Source organism: Dama dama, chromosome 12 (genome assembly GCF_033118175.1).
Source record: "Dama dama isolate Ldn47 chromosome 12, ASM3311817v1, whole genome shotgun sequence".
In the NCBI taxonomy this organism is placed as follows: domain Eukaryota; kingdom Metazoa; phylum Chordata; class Mammalia; order Artiodactyla; family Cervidae; genus Dama; species Dama dama.
In genome coordinates this window covers 72,967,455-72,984,845 of record NC_083692.1, presented here as the reverse complement: position 1 = coordinate 72,984,845, position 17,391 = coordinate 72,967,455, and the positions used below count along the sequence as shown (strand labels likewise).

Genomic DNA, 17,391 nt, shown 5'->3' with positions numbered 1-17,391 from the left:
TAACAGATGGCTGCCGCATGTCTTTTGCCTCTTTTTCTCCAACTCTTTGTCCATCTTTCTGTGTAGAATTTCTGTTACTGAACTAAGTGTGTGGACTCTGCTCATATCCCAACCTGGCTGAGGCCATTCCTCTGCCTTGGTGGTAAAAGGTTCTTTTTCTCTTTGGGTTTCTGTAGCCAAATAAGAAAACTGAAGCTTGAGATTGTTGCAGCACAAGCTTTGCTCAGTGGCCAAAGAACGGAGAAGCAGGAGCTTCCTTCACAGATGAAATTCTTGGCCAGGTGATGAGAGGCACTTGATTTAAAGAGTTAAAGAGGGGAGGGGGGTGGCTAATGATGGGGAAGTATATGTGTTAGTCTAAAGGGAAGGGGCAGGGCTTTAGAGGAAGTAGGATGCCTCTCCCTTTTTATCCATTTTGGTCCTTGATTTCCAGTCCTGGCTGTGGTAGACATGTTATTTAATATGCTAATGTAGTAAAATCCACATATAATGAGACTCAAAGTCTTTTGGAGGTCAGATTCATTGCCATCTTGGTTCTAGCTGGTTCTGTCTGGTTTTTGTTTCCCTTGTAACTTTCTTATCTCTGGACCCTGTGACTCAAGCATTTATGTTAATGCCTGTTAAAGGTGGGGGTTGACAGGTTTTGCCTTTCATACTGTTCTTGGGGTTCTCAAGGCAAGAATACTGAAGTGGTTTGCCATTCTCTTCTCCAGTGGGCCATGTTTTGTCAGAACTCACCGCCATGACCCGTCCACCTTGGGTGGCCCTACATAGTGAAAGGAGCAGTGACTCCACAAGAGATTGACCCAGACTTGCCCATGAGTGTCCAAGAGTCTCCAGCAGGGGCGTGGGTTGGCGGTGGCCTGCTGCAGGGTCAGGGGCATTGAGTGGGGACAGCACAGGACCTTTTGAAGGAGGTTGCCATTATCTTCATTACCTCCACCATAGTTTGGCTTCAGGTCAAACAACAGGGAGGGAACACAGCCCTGCCTATCAACAGAAAATTGGATTAAAGATTTACTGAGCATGGTCCCGCCCATCAGAATAAGACCCAGTTTCCCCTTCAGTTGACTTCCCTGGTGGCTCAGATGGTAAAGCGTCTGCCTACAATGCAGGAGACCCAGGTTCAATCCATGGGTTGGGAAGATCTCCTGGAGGAGGAAATGGCAACCCACTCCAGTATTCTTGCCTGGAAAATCCCATAGACAGAGGAGCCTGGTAGGCTACAGTCCATGGGGTCACAAAGAGTCAGACACGACTGAGCGACTTCACCTTCACTTTTCTTTTCACTTTCCCCCTCAGTCAGTCTCTCCCATGAGGAAGCTTCCATAAGCCTCTTATCCATATCCATCAGAGGGCAGACAGAATGAAAACCACAATCATAGAAAACTCATCAAACTGATCATATGGACCACAACCTTGTCTAACTCAGTGAAACTATGTGCACAAGGTTTTGTTTGTGCCCTCCAAGAGTCTGTTTCCCCAGTCCTGTATAAGTTCTGGCATCCGGTCCCATCACTTCATGGCAAATAGATGGGGAAATAATAGAAACAGTGACAGACTTTATTTTGGGGGGCTTCAAAATCAATGCAGATGGTGACTGCATCCATGAAATTTAAAGGCACTTGCTCCTTAGAAGAAAAGCTATGACCAACATAGACAGCATATTAAAAAGCAGAGACATTACATTGCCAACAAAGGTCCATCTAGTCAAAGCTGTTGTTTTTCCAGTAGTCATATATGGGTGTGAGAGTTGGACTATAAAGAAAGCTGAGTGCTGAAGAATTGATGCTTTTGAACTGTGGTGTTGGAGAAGACTCTTGAGAGTCACTTGGACTGCAAGGAGATCCAACCAGTCCATCCTAAAGGAAATCAGTCCTGAATACTCATTGGAAAGACTGATGCTGAAGCTGAAACTCCAGTACTTTGGCCACCTGAAAAGACCCTGATGCTGGGAAAGACTGAAGGTGGGAAGAGAAGGGGACTACAAAGGATGAGATGGTTGGACGGCCTCACTGACTCAATGGACATGAGTTTGAGCAAGCTCTGGGAGTTGGTGATGGACAGGGAAGCCTGGTGTGCTTCAGTCATGGGGTCACAAAGAGTCGGACATGACTGAGCAACTGAACCAAACTGACAGGTTTTGAGCGAGGATCTGGTGTCAGCTCTGGCAGCAGCAGCAGGCGTTCTGGTCAACAACTGGGATCAAGGTGAGAAGTGCTTCCGTAGGAATAGCAGAGCAATGAGCTGGAGGGAGCCTGGGCCACCATCCCAGCCTTTGACCGCCTAAATTTCAACTTCATTTAGTTGACAGAAATAGAACCTTTTACCTTGTTTGCTGCGTGTTGCTCTGCTTGCTAAGTTGCTTCAGTTGTGCCCAACTCTGCAGCTCCATGGACTGTAGCCCACCAGGCTTCTCTGTCCATGGGATTCTCCAGGCAAGAATACTGGAGTGGGTTGCCATGCCTTCCTCCAGGGGAATCTTCCCAACTTGGGGATTGAACCCGGGTCTCTCGTATTGCGGGCAGATTCTTTACCGTCTGAGTCACCAGGGAAGCCCTAAAATGAAGTACTCGTCCAGAAATGGTTGAACCCTTGTCTCAGGTATCTCCTGCATTGGCAAGTGGTCTCTTTACCACTAATGCCATCTGCAGAGGCAGGGGAGGAGGAGAATAAATGTAGCTGTGCATTCTGAATTACCATAGCTTGATAACAAGCCAGCTCCCTGTCTTCTTGGTATCTTCAGACAAGCTGTCTGAAGCTGCTGTCTCCCCACACTGTGTTTGGAAGAAAGTATTTGGTGGGAGCTGGGAGCTGGTGGATGGTCAGGGATGACCCTATGGGATGTCAAGTCTCCAACACTTATAGGTTGGTCAACTGAAGATGTTAGGAAGTTCATCCCATGATAGCTCAGCTGTGACACAAAAGTCCCAGTATAGAAGGCAGTAGGATACTGGTCTGGGCTCCAGGAAGGCACTGGCAGGGCAAGACCTCAAGGGACCCAAGGGATTAGGAGCAATTGCTTCTGATCTTCATGGTCTTTCCAAGCCCCTCTCTTTGTAGCATCAGTGGGGGCTTTATCTTATTAAAGTCAAAATTTTTCAGGTTTCATTACATGCAGCCAGACATCATCCTCACTGACGCACTTTTTACTACAGATCAGTTCTAGGATCTTATGACTTCATTGTCCGTCTGAGGAATAGTCTTCATATTCTTTGGTTTATTCAGCCTTGTCTGAACATTTACTCTCATATTCGAGTTCTACTGTCATCTACCAGAGTTTGGTGTTGGCCTGGTTTCTGAAAACAGTTGATCTGAGAAATTTTACTAAATTGTCTACTGTGGAACAGGGTTAATACGGAATACTTGACAACTGTTTTGGGGAAAACAAGCTGGATTCTGAGTTCCAGAATGTCAGCATCATCCTTTGCTCATAAAGCCTAGAACCCTTCTGTGGTACCTGAGTATATCTGACTTTTCCTTCAATGTATCTATGCAGATGGGGAAGCACCTTTTTAGGGGCATTGGGAAGATAGGCACATCCTATCATGTAGTGCTCAATGTGGATATTTGATGCTCAAGGGCCTTTGGGGCCCCATACCTGGTGAGAAAGCTAATTATAGGTCACTGTTGAGCTAGAGGAGAGAATTTTCTAACTTTCTTGTTCTTTTGCAACAACCGAACTTTTAAAATTCATCATTCTAGTGGCTTTTACAGTCTTTCTCACAAAGACCAAAGTGTTAGCTGTTGCTTTATTTTAGGGTTAAATACTGAAGTGCTTGACCTGTGAATCTATTAATAGAAAGACTCATCAGTGGAAGCTAGAAATTGGGGGTGGCAAGGACTTCTTTACATCCTTATAGACTGAACTGTGGATCATCTCTGGATTGATCTGTGTCAGTGTGTGGATTTGGGATCTACCTTGCCTTTCCAAATATGGTATGTCTCATAGATGAGCTAGAGAAATTCAGAGAGAAGAAGGGTATGTTCCATTTTCTATAGCAGCCATGATGTTGACCATTGGGACAATGGTCTTTCTATGTGTCTTTCTAAAGTGTCTTTCTATGAAGATTGTGAATTTGTCAGCCTATAAGGTGATCACAATAAAGAAGAGTCAGGAAAATGGAGCTTAAAATGAAGTGCGTGTGTGCCTAGGCGCTCAGTCGTGTCCAACTCTTTGCAACACCTTGGACTGCAGCCCTCCCAGGCTCCTCAGTTCATGGGGATTCTCCAGGCAAGAATACTGGAGTGAATTGCCATGCCCTCCTCCAGGGGATCTTCCCAACCTGGGGATTGAACACAGGTGTCTCGCATTGCAGGCAGATTCTTTACCATCTGAGCCACCAGGGAAGCCCTGAAATGAAGTACTCATCCAGAAATAGTGCTACATTCCTCTTGCTTTCTACAGTTGGTTTCCAAATGGACATACCACAAGGGTCTGGGCCAGTTTGATAAGGATAAGATCCAAACACCTAGGATAAATGTCTGTTATAGGAATTGCCACTCCCAAATCATTGGACACATTTTCCATCTTCCACATTTGCTCTTTATATACATCTGATCTGTATTTTTGAAACTGAAAGTCTTGTAGGTTTCTTTGCCCAGATAAAGATTGTGCCTGAACTTTTACTGGTTAAGTTCTTTAACTTGAGTGAAAGCTCTTTTATGCTGATGTGGCTGAAAGGGTAAGCCTAACATTCAAAGCTGTCTTAGCTATGACTAGAGGGTATATTTTTTGATAGCGTGTTGGTGTTGTGGAAGTCTAGCTAGTTTGGTGTCTACTTTGTCACTGATCCTAACATTTGTGTTAGACTAGTTTGAGGAGTCAGGCAGAGTGAGCATCCTGGGTATACAACCATACACCAGTGGTTGGCGTATCACCTTTATTTCTCTGATGCTACTGCTGTTAGAATACTTAGGTCTATAAAAATACTCTTACTTTTTAAAGTACTGATTTACAGGAACCCCTGAAATGATTCCTAAAGGGAGGAATTCTGTTTTTGAGTTTGGATTTTCATATCTTCAAATATTGTCAGCATATCAATAGTAGTGTATCAAATGTCACTACTCAGTAAATGAAATATTTATTATGTTTTTTTCCTGGGGAACTCAGATGGCTGAGAAGACAAGTAGAAATAGTGGAAAGAGCTTTGTTATTAATAGTTAGAAGTATTATAATGAATGTTTGGAGTTGAGGTCTTAGTGTCTAGTCATTAACTGACTAGTCAGGCCATTGAACCTAAGTTTCTTTATTGTTCTAGAAAGTGAGGGTTAGAATGAATGACATCTAGTGTTGCAGCTCTTGAAGTCTATGGATGTTTTGTCTTAAATGCATTCTGAGAAGGTCTTAGCCCTTAAGAAGTTTCAACTTTTTTCTAGATTTCCTTATTTTGTTTGGCTCAGTTCAAAAGTAACACATGCTTATTGTTTACAAAGGAAAATTCAACTGGAAAATGTATTATACAGAAAGGATAAGTCTCCTTCAACCCTGCCCTCTGAGAGTGAATCATTCTCAAAATATAATCATCTTGACTTATTTCTATGCATTTATTAGTATTTTTGTGATCTGTACACATATGTATCTGCATATATAGCATGTGCATGTATGTGTGTGTATACATGTGTGTGTGTTATTCATACTGTACTAAAACTTGATTTTTTTCATGAAACAATTGAGATGATGGGCATCTTTCCATGGCAGTACATACAAAGCTATATTATTTTTTTAATTGAAGTATAATTGATAATATAACATTGGTTTCAACCATACAATATCATGACTCAGTATTTGTATATACTGCAAAGTGATCACCACAAGAAGTCTAGTTAACATCCATCACCATACATAGTTAGAGTTTTATTTTTCTTGTGATGAGAACTTGTAGATCTACTCTCTTAGCAAGTTTCAGTTATGCAGTACAGTATTAACTATAGTCACCATGATGTACATACATTATATAAACTACTGTATTTTTAAAAAGTGACCTTATAAAATGTCACTAATTGACTATAGTATACACATTAAATATGCATTCTGGCCAAAATGTCAAGTGTTGAATCATATTCAGCTGAAGCTAAAGCTAAATATCACTGTCATAGAATGGATGTATTGAAATACATGAAAAAAATCTGAAATTTCAAATAAAATTAAAACTTGATTATGAAAGATTTAGTGGCCAGATTTAATTTTGACCATATAGAGGCATTCTCATTTCTCACCACTGTCTGCTGTTAGATTGTCCCTATAGTCACTGTACCATCCTGCACATTTGTGATACTCAATAGATGTTAGCTTGGCTGAGGTAGGTGGAGGAGCAAAGTATTATTTGGTTAGTTCTGCCAGAACAGAATACTGTTGAGGGTAATGCTACTCCTCACAAATGTCCTTTCTAAGAGTAACTGGATAAAAACTAGGTAATAGACTAGATGAAGATTTATCTTTTCATTAACTGCTAGATGTGGAGATTTGTTTGATCATGAGTTTCATTGATGGAATCCTCCAAACTGAAGCATTGTGCACTGCCCTTTCCCCCATATTCTTTTCCATTATGGCTCATTACACAATGTTGAATATAGTTCTCGGTGCTATAGAGTAGGAATTTGTTGTTTATTTTGAATATAGTAGTTTGTATCTGCTAACCCCAAGCTCCTAATTATGCTCCTCCCAGCCCTTTCCTCTTTGATAACCACAGGTCTGTTCTCTGTCTGAGTCTGTTTCTGTAAACAAGTTTATTGGTATTATTTTTTTTAAGAGCCCACATGTAAGTGATGTAGTATTTGTCTTTCTCTTCACTTAGTATACTTCACTTACTATGATAATCTCTAGGTCCATCCATGTTGCTGCAAATGGCATTATTTCATTCTTTTTATGGCTCAGTAATGTACATACATGCACCATATCTTCTCAATCCATTCGTGTGTCAGTGGACATGTAGGTTGCTTCTATGTCTTGGCTGTTGAAAATAGTGCTGCTGTGAACACTGAGGTTTATGTATCTTTTTGAATTAGAGTTTTCTCCAGATATATTTCCTGGAGTGGGATTGCTGGATCATATGGTAGATATACTTTTAGTTTTTGTTTTTTTTTTTTTATTGAAGGATAATTGCTTTACAGAATTTTGTTATTTTCTGTTAAACCTCTGAATCAGCCATAGATATACGTATATCCCTTCCCTTTTGAACCTCCCTCCCCATCCCACCCCTCCAGGATGATACAGAGCCCCTGTTTGAGTTTCTTAGCCATACAACAAATTCCCATTGGCTATCTATTTTACATATAGCAGTGTAAGTTTCCATGTTACACTTTCCATATATTTCACCCTCTCCTCCCCTCGCCCCTTGTCCACAAGTCTATTTTCTATGTCTGTTACCATTTTTTAGATTCCATATATGTGCATTAGAGTATGATATTTATCTTTCTCTTTCTGACTTACTTCACTCTATGTAATAGGTTCTAGGTTCATCCACCTCATTGGAACTGACTCAAAGGCGTTCCTTTTTATGGCTTAGTAATATTCCATCATGTATATGTACCATAACCTCTTTATCCATTCATCTGTTGATGGACATCTAGGCTAGTTCCATGTTCTAGCTATTGTTAATAGTGCTGCAATGAACAATGTGTCTTTTTCAATTTTGGTTTCCTCAGGTTATATGCCTAGGAGTGGGATTGATGCATCATATGGTGGTTTTATTCCTAGTTTTTTAAGGAATCTCCATACTGTCTTCCATAGTGGCTGTATCAATTTACATTCCCATCAACAGTGCAAGAGTGTTCCCTTTTCTCCACACCCTCTCCAGCATTTTTTGTAGACATTTTGATGATGGCCATTCTGACCAGTTTGAGGTGATATCTCATTGTAGTTTTGATTCACATTTCTCTAATAATGAGTGACGTTGAGCATCTTTTCATGTGTTTGTTAGTCATCTGTATGTCTTCTTTGGAGAAGTGTTTGTTTAGGTCTTTTTCCCCCTTTTTGATTGTGTTGTTTTTCTGGTATTTAGTTGTATGAGCTGCTTGTATATTTTGGAAATTAATTCTTTGTCACTTCTTTCATTTGCTATTATTTTCTCCAATTCTGAGGGTTGTGTTTTCACCTTGCTTATAGTATCCTTTGCTGTACAAAAGCTTTTAAGTTTAATCAGGTCCCACTTGTTTACTTTTGTTTTTATTTCCATTACTCTAGGAGGTAATTTTAGTTTTTTAAGGAACCTCCATACTGTTTTAGAGTGGCTATACCAACTTACATTCCCACCAACAGTGTAGGAAGGTTCCCTTTTCTCTACCCCCTTTCCAACATTTAATATTTATAGTTTTTTTAATACATATTAATTCAGCATTGTGATCAGACTGTTACATTTAACAATCAACAGCATTGGTGCAAAAAGAAAATCTACATTAAAACTCTGTTGGAATGCTTTACACTTTCCGTAGAAGAGAAACTAAAATAACCTGTTATGCAATTAATCACAAGTACAGTCCTTGAGTGTTTTGCCCATACACATGAGTATTGTCTAAAACATGTCTTCTTTAGCAGCGAGGCCCTGCCACCACTGTGCTTGGCTGAGTTCACAAGTCTGTAGCTTCCCTGTGACTTCTCTCCCTCTCCTCTCCTGCTAAGCTTTGTTTCCTGGCAGTAATTAAAGCCTTCTGCTGCTGCTGTAGCTACTGCTGCTGGAACCACCATAGCCACCTTGGTTTCATTGGTTTGGCAAAGTATTGGCCTCCACCACTATAAAGGCCAGAACTTCTGCTTACAGTTTTCTCCTTTCATGTCCAAAATTTGAAGATTGATTGTAATTGCCAAAATCACCGTAGCTTCTGCCACCTCCAGAATTGCTTCCATCAGCACCAAATCAGCTGTACCCATCCCCACTGCCGCCGTATCCACCAGCACCACAGCTGCCACCAAAGCCACCTCGACCCCTGAAGTTTCCTCCATGACCAAAGTTGTCATTCCCACCAAGACCACCTTCACAGCCACCACCAAGGTCTCCAAACCACTTAGACCTCTTTGGCTGGGTGAAGCACTAGCCATCTCTTACCTAGATAGGGTTTTCCTTGCTTCACAGTGGTAGCCATTCACAGTGTGGAATTTCTGAATGACGGTCTTGTCTGTGGAATCATGGGCATCAAAGGTCACAAACGCAAAGCCTGTCTTTTTGCCCCTTAGTTATGATTTCAATCACTTCAATTTTCCCATATTATTCAAAATAACCTCTTGCGTTATGTTCTTCAGTGTCTTCTTTAATGCCACCAATGAAAATCTTCTTCACAGTTAAGTGAGCACCTGGCCTTTGAGTTATCTTCTCTTGAGACGGCCCTCTTTGGTTCCACAAGTTTCCTGTCCACCTTGCGTGGCCTTGCCTTCTTGGCCGCACCCACCTCCTCCATATTGGCACATGTGACAAACTCGAAGCCTCTAGAACACTTGGTTCTTGGATCCCTCAATACCATACAGTCTGTGAGCTTTCCCCATTGCTCAAAATGGCTCCTCAGACTCTCATCAGTTGTTCCAAAGCCCAGTCCACCAAGGAGGAGCTTCCATAGCTGTTCAGGCTCTTTGAGAGACTGACTTAGACATGATAACAGTGGAGCAAGGAAAGACTTCAGTGATGCTTACTTGACAGTGTCCACAGGCTGAAAGGCTGTGGACTTCTTCATGATGGCCATTCTGACTGGTGTGAGGTGATATCTCACTTTTGATTTGCATTTCTCTAATAATTAGTGATGTTGAACATCTTTTCATGTGCTTTGTGCACTGCTTGAAATATTCTTTCTGATTATTATCAGAAATACCTAAGATCACATATACCTAACTTTCCAAATTTTTTTTAATGCTTTTTGCAATTAATTGATTGGAAGAAAAATCTGTCATTAATTTTGGCTCCAGAAATGTGGCAGTAGAGCAATGTTGTTGAATTTCAAGAGAGACAGAATTGTTTCCGTATCACCTATATCTCAGCTTTTATTGCATTACACCAACTTGAGCTTTGTTGGAATAGAATGGGACTTTTATAACATAGGAAAAATGTGAACTCTCAGGGTGCATCAGTTTTGTTTAAATCCTTCTATTCCCCCTCCCCCCATTTTCAGCAGATTCTAGTGAATAAATTATTTTGTAATAAATAATCGTTGGATTTAGCAGGCCTTCTATTTTGCTACTGTTATCTGCAAAGTAAAATATTATGGGATTTTGTTGCTGTTGTTCAAGCACCTTATGTAATAAACACTAGCTTGTCTCCATCTTGTTTGAGAATACAGTGTAAGTAAATAGCAAGGCAGTTCCACAACCTCTTATACATCATAAAATTAGTCTTTGAAGAAAGAGAAGGAAGAAAGTGCTATACTCGTTTTATGCTTTCTGGTTCTGTTCATTATGCTGTGCTATAATTACTTTCTGAACACTCAGCTGGTGAGTGTCCAAAACTTTGAATGCTTATGACTCCTAAGACACATGTCACCATGTTTATTCCATGTCAACAACAGTTGGCTTTCCCTGTTCTTCACTGGGTTCCATTCTGTACTTCTTCATTCTGATTCACACTGTTAGTGTGAGAGACGGGAACTCTCTCAACTAGAGAGTAAAGCAGGAGCAAAATTGAATGCATTGTGAATGCATCATGCTTTCTTATTTAAAAGAAGTCCAAATGTCTGATGTACAAAATATAGGAATAACACGTTTACTAATACCAGCATTGTTTTGTGTGTCTCGATATAAGAAGAGTTTTGGTAACATGTTTTCTAGAAGTCCTCTTGATTCTAGGAGTTGTAATTTTGACAAATCTGGACGCACTTTCATCTTCAGTGAGAGAATTAAAGAGGTTGGCAATCTTTGTTGAAGATTAATTGACTGTAGGTGTGTGGGTTTATTTCTTGGCACTCTGTTGGTTCCACTGGTCCATATGTCTGGTTTTGTATAATACCAACACCATACTGATTTGATTACTGTAGCTTTGTGTTACAGTGTTGTCTGAAGTCTAAGAGCACTGTGCCTCCTGCTTTTCTTCCATCAGGATTGCTTTAGTAATTTGGGGTCTTTTATGGTTCCATGTAAGACATTCTTCAGTAGTCATTTAACCAGCTTATTTTTTTAAGATTAGCCTCTATGTGCTTTATTAGGATTTTAAATTTGTGTTGTTTTGAAGTTTGATTACTGTAAACAAAAAGTGCTTAAATATCTTATCTTTCTCACTTTCTTTTCTTTATATTTTTTATGTATTTGGTATCAATCAAGAATGACTTCTTGGTCAGAAAGACAATTACAATACGATATCACTTACATGTGGAATCTAAAACATGATACAAATGAACTTATTTACAAAACAGAAACAGAAACACAGACATAGAAATCAAACTTACAAGAGGGGAAAGAGGTTTGGGAAGGGATAAAGTAATAGTTTGGGATTAGCAGATACAAACTATTATATACAAAATAGACAACAAGATCCTACTCTATGGCACAGGAAACTATTAATATATTCACTATCCTGTAAAAAACCATAAAAGAAAATATGACTTTACGAAGGTCATTTTTTTTTTATAGTTTTTCCTATTTTTGAAATTTTTACATTGCAAAAATCACAAGATTTGTGTCTGGTAACTGGATTTGTTTTTATTGGCTCTTAAAAAATTTTAAGCTCAAAATTCTCCAAGCCAGGCTTCAATAGTACGTGAACCGAGAACTGTTTGAGCTGGATTTAGAAAAAGAGAAGAACCAGAGATCAAATTGCCAACATTCTTTGGATTATTGAAAAAAGCAAGAGAGTTCCAGAAAAACATCTACTTCTGTTTTATTGACTATGCCAAGGCCTTTGACTGTGTGGATCACAACAAACTGTGGAAAATTCTTCAAAAGATGGGAATACCAGACCACCTGACCTGCCTCCTCAGAAATCTGTATGCAGGTCAGGAAGCAACAGTTAGAACCAGACACGGAACAACAGACTGGTTCCATATTGGGAAAGGAGTACGTCAAGGCTGTATGTTGTCACCCTGTTTATTTAATTTATATGCAGAGTACATCATGGGAAATGCCAGGCTGGAGGAAGCACAAGCTGGAATCAAGATTGGCAGGAGAATTATCAGTGACCTCAGATATGCAGATGAAAGCGAAGAACTAAAGAGCCTCTTAATGAAAGTGAAAGAGAGTGAAAAAAGCTGGCTTAAAACTCAGCATTCAAGAAATGAAGATCATGGTATCCGGTCCCATCACTTCATGGCAAATAGATGGGGACACAATGGAAACAGTGTCAGACTTTATTTTTTTGGGTTCCAAAATCACTGCAGATGGTGACTGCAGCCATGAAATTAAAAGATGCTTGCTCCTTGGAAGAAAAGCTATGACAAACCTAGACAGCGTGTTAAAAAGCAGAGGCGTTACTTTGATGACCTTTGTCCATCTAGTCAAAGCTATGGTTTTTCCAGTAGTCATGTATGGATATGAGAGTTGGACTATAAAGAAAGTTGAACCCTGAAGAATTGAAGCTTTTGAACTGTGGTGTTGGAGAAGACTCTTGAGAGTCCCTTGGACTGCAAGGAGATCAAACCAGTCAATCTTAAAGGAAATCAGTCCTGACTATTCATTGGAAAGACTGATGCTGAAGCTGAACCTCTAATACTTTGGCCACCTGATGCAAAGAACTGACTCATTGGAAAAGACTCTGATGCTGGGAAAGGTTGAAGGCAGGAGGAGAAGCAGGCAACAGAGAATGAGATGGTTGGATGGCATCATCGATGAAATGGGTGTTATTTTGAGCAAGCTCCAGGAGTTGGTGATAGGGAAGCCTGGTGTGCTGCAGTCCATGGGTTTGCAGAGTCGGACACGACTGAGCAACTGAACTGAACTAAATAATTAGCAGGGTTGAGCATCTTTTCATATGCTTTTTGTCTGTCTTTATATGTCTTCTTTGGAGAAATGTCTATTTAGGTGGTCTGCCCATTTTTTGTTTGGATTTTGTTGGTTGGTTGGCTGGTTTACTCCTCTAAGTTTTCTGTTATCTTGGCCTCATCTCCTGATATACCTGGTGGTTTTTAATGAATTTTGGATACTGTATATAATATATAGTAGAGATAATTCTAGGCTATTGATAATGTCATTTTTCTCCAAAAAGTATTTACTTATGCTTCTTTTAGTGAGACTCAGAGATTGAGTTGATTCACTCCTTTGGCTCAGACTTTGTGAGGCTGCCCTCTTCTCCTTCATCCCTACTTCTAAGATGTAGTCCTCAAGGGTTTCATCTGAAAGTCTTGACCTTCCAGGATTCTTCTTCACCCATGGGCCCTGAACTCCCATTTTTGTCCTCCCAGTGCCATAAGACTAGTGGAAGGTTCTCGGTAGTTTTACAACCTCTTGGTTATTACTTGATGCTTAACTTTTCAGTGTCTCAGTATCACTTTGGAAACTAACAAATGCCTCAAAAGGAAAAGCAGTTCTAAGTGTTAGACTCATCTCTTTGTGCTTTTCTTCAATCTGGGAACTTTGTCCCTCACTTCCTCACTGCCTTGGTAACTCTCTAATGTCTTCAGGTAGATTTTTTGGGATGGTGGTAGGGGAATGTTCCTAGTTGTTTTCTGTAAGAGCATTGATTTCAAACAAGCTATTTGCCACTGTTGGAAACTTACCTGTATTTGAAGTTGAATATTCATATATTAAAAATACATAGAGCATGCCTTGTTTGCATTACTGTTATCTAGAATGACAGTGGATGAGATGGTTGAATGGCATCACCGACTTGATGGACATGAGTTTGAGCAAGCTCCGGGAGTTGGTGATGGACAGGGAAGCCTGGCGTGCTGCAGTCCAGAGTCAGACACGACTGAGCGACTGAACTGATGACTGATGATATCTAGTACTGATTACATATTATAGGATCCATGCAGTCATAGGATCGTTTTTAATATAGAAGTTCACAAATGTCAAAAGTAAGACTATTTCATAAAATATTCAGCTGTTCGACCAAGTTTAAAAAATCTACCAGATTGATTTTTTATTTATTCATGATTCATTTCATATATACATACTAGCCACTTGCGTTTCTTATTCTCACCCCCTTTCCTGTTTTCCTACTAGGTGGTTTTGTTCTGGTTAATTTGCAGAAATTCTTTGTATATAAGAGATAGGCTCTTTGCCTAAATGTGCTACAGATGTTTATCACCAGCAAATACGGTTTGTATGATTGCTGCATTTTAGGGTATTTTTAAAGGTTTTTTTTTTTGTAACCTTTCTATAGTCCTTTTAAAATACCAGTATTACACAAATATTTATGAAGTATCCACATATAATCATAATACATATGTGTACACATGCACTTATATACCCACATGCACAGACAAGACCTTATTAATTCAGATCCTTTATATCATACTTTTGGGGGATCAAATTGATTTGCTAGTGACTAATGATTGTGATTTTACCCTTTCTCATGATAAAGACTGATGTTCTTGGCCTGTTTTACCTTGAACTTGATCTTGTCAAGTGTTAGATGCTGGAGGTTTTATCTTTGCCTCTTTAATTTGGAATTCTTCACTTCTTTTCCCCCTCTAAAAGTTAGAAGTAAAGAATGGATTCTATGGTTAAATAACCTGAGAGAGATTATAGGAGGAGGAAGTGGGCCTGTACCTGAGTCTTAAAATATAAATAGGATGTGAATGGGTAAAAGTGTGTGGGTCTTTCAGACAAGGGAGGAGGATTAAAAGAAAAATGAGGATAGGATAGAAAATGAAGTATGTTCAAACTGTGAAAAAGAGGCTGACTCTGGAGCAGAAAGTCTGAAGAAATAGGAAGTAAATGTGCATTAATGAGGTAGGACCACATTTTGGAGGATCCTGAAAGCTAGATAGAGAAATAGTTCTTTGCTTATAAATTGGCTGTCCCTAATGCAAATAATCAGGTAAGTACACGTTTACAAAATAAGCCTTGTGTCAGGCTCCTTGTGCAGAATCATCTGTCAAGCTTGTTTATCTTGATTCATTTTCCTTTATTCCAAGAGCTCATGCTCATTCCAGCCATGTGTCATGATTCACATTGATTAATCTAAGGCACATCCTTTGGGTTTTATTTTGCATCTGACATTCTAACCAGGTGATTTTTGGAGTGATGGTTGAGGCTGGTAACCTCGCTTCAAAGAGATATTTTAAGTCGTCATATTATGGGTCAGTTGAGAATTGCTCTCCTTCAGTTCTAGTTTTCTCTGTCCTTTTCTGCTTGCCTACCCCCCAAATCATGCATATCAGTTTCCATGTATACATTATGCAGAGAGATGAAAATATGCTTAAAATGGGTAGATGGCCATGTCTGCAGGCCAGGACTGTTTAGTTGTTCCTCAAGTGTGTAGGATGGTGGCTTATTGAGAGTTGAATAAAACAATGAATACAGCTGTCAACAATATTTTCAAGTGCCCCCTACACACAGGTTGCTGTGGAAGGACGTGGACCGGGACCTTCTGTCGAATGCTATCACCAAGTTTGGGATGGTCAGCTCTTCAGAAATGGCACTTTTCCTTCCAAAGGGAAATTTAGAGAACTGAGTGTTCACCTTTGGCCTTGATGTAAAATTGTGTGTTTTTTTCTATTCCCAGGGGACTCCTTCTCACAGTTCCGGTTTGCCGAGGAGAAAGAGTGGGATGGTGAAGCTTCATGCCCCAAACAGGTAAGGTGAAGCTTTGTGTTGAATGTGGGTTGGCTCTTCTCAAGGATAAAGACCAGCATCTTTTGCACTGTTGTTTTTAGACAGAGTCTTCACATAGAGAAGAGTCTAGTACTTCGTGTACAGTTCAGCCTCAGTTACCTAAATTGCTTAGAAAGTTTTCAGGGAGCTTAGATTTTACAAGTTCTTGGAGCTGGAGTTGACCTTCATACCAGCCACTGTGTGAAGTCCTCACACGGTTCATCTGTGACTATAGTTCATACAGACTGGGTTGCAGGGCCAAAGATTATGGTTATGATTTTGAGTGGATTACCTTGCCATTTGGCCTTCCACTTTTTCCCTCTCTGTGAAAATTCCTCTTAGAATTAGTTGAGAATTCGTTTTTTTGCTCCCACAGTGTTTTTGGTATTACGTAAGAGAATCCTTAACTTAGCAGTTTTAAATAACTCTTTTATCTATAATTAGGAACAGAAAGCTATAAAATAAGAACAAGTATCATAGTCTTTCAATGAATCCATAAAACCCACACACTTTATTTTCTTTGTATTCCTACCATATTTTCTTCCCAAAGGAGTTTTGATGATTCTCCAAGCAGGATTGCACTGATTCTTTTCATATGAGAGATGACAGGTATTCTCACCCTTTAAAAACACACAGAGGATGAATAAGTGGTGATTTGGCATATGCTTCCCCAACCCCAGGACTAGCGCACACTGTCCAATACAGTGATCAGACTGTCCGCCCACAGCTTCAGACAGGAGACCGAACCGCAGACTTGATGGGTAAGGTGTGGTCCCTTCCTGCCCATTCTGTTGTCAACTCAGTACACACCGTAGGTGACTTGCAATCCCAGGTGGGCTGGTGTTATGTTCAGTTGTTTGGGATGGACATTGACTTATCAGAAAGACAGAGGGGAGGAAAGTGGCTTGTAAAATAACTGCCTGTCACTTTACAAAGAGTACGTATTACAACATAGAAAAAGTTGGAAATTAAAAATATTTGTTTTTCTTGAGTCTGTTTGGGATGTACCTGAGTATGGTTTAGAGTTATAGAACAGTTAAAAACAGATAAATGGAAGAATTTAGTGGAAGCCAAACGGCTTGTGTTTCAACTCCTTTGAACCATGTTGGCTAAAAGAGAACATTTTAATTACCTTGAGATTTTCAGATAACTCTAAGGTTTTTCATTCATCAAAACACTGAGCACTTGTTCTTTATTATATATTTTTATTAGATGCCCCTTATTCAAAGATGGGAGAAGGCAATGGCAACCCACTCCAGTACTCTTGCCTAGACAATCCCATGGATGGAGGAGCCTGGTAGGCTGCAGTCCATGGGGTCGTGAAGAGTCGGACACGACTGAGCAACTTCACTTTCACTTTTCACTTTCATGCATTGGAGAAGGAAATGGCAACCCACTCCAGTGTTCTCGCCTGGAGAATCCCAGGGATGGCGGAGCCTGGTGGGCTGCCGTCTATGGGGTCGCAGAGTCGGACACGACTGAAGTGACTTAGCAGCAGCAGTGGCAGCATTCAAAGATGAATGAGACAAAGCTCATGCTTGTTCATCACCCTAGGCCCTTTGCCTTAGCATAGTGGTAGATGACATGTGGTAGATGATCAGTAAATGTTTAGATGATAAATGAAAAAGAATGCAACATAAGATAGTTGGTATAATAAGTGAACATAATATGGTGGAAGAAATCTGCTTTGGACTGGCAGTGACTGAGAGTAGGAAGTGAAGTGA

General features: G+C 40.1%; 1 protein-coding gene across 1 annotated transcript in view; it reads left to right on the top strand.

Annotated features, from left to right (window-relative positions):
• Positions 1–17,391, top strand: part of AVEN (apoptosis and caspase activation inhibitor) — a 196,716-nt gene that overhangs the window by 170,561 nt on the left and 8,764 nt on the right. The window contains exon 5 of the mRNA XM_061158247.1: positions 15,579–15,649. Coding sequence (XP_061014230.1) covers positions 15,579–15,649 — 71 coding nt within the window. The remainder of the gene's footprint in view (positions 1–15,578; positions 15,650–17,391) is intronic.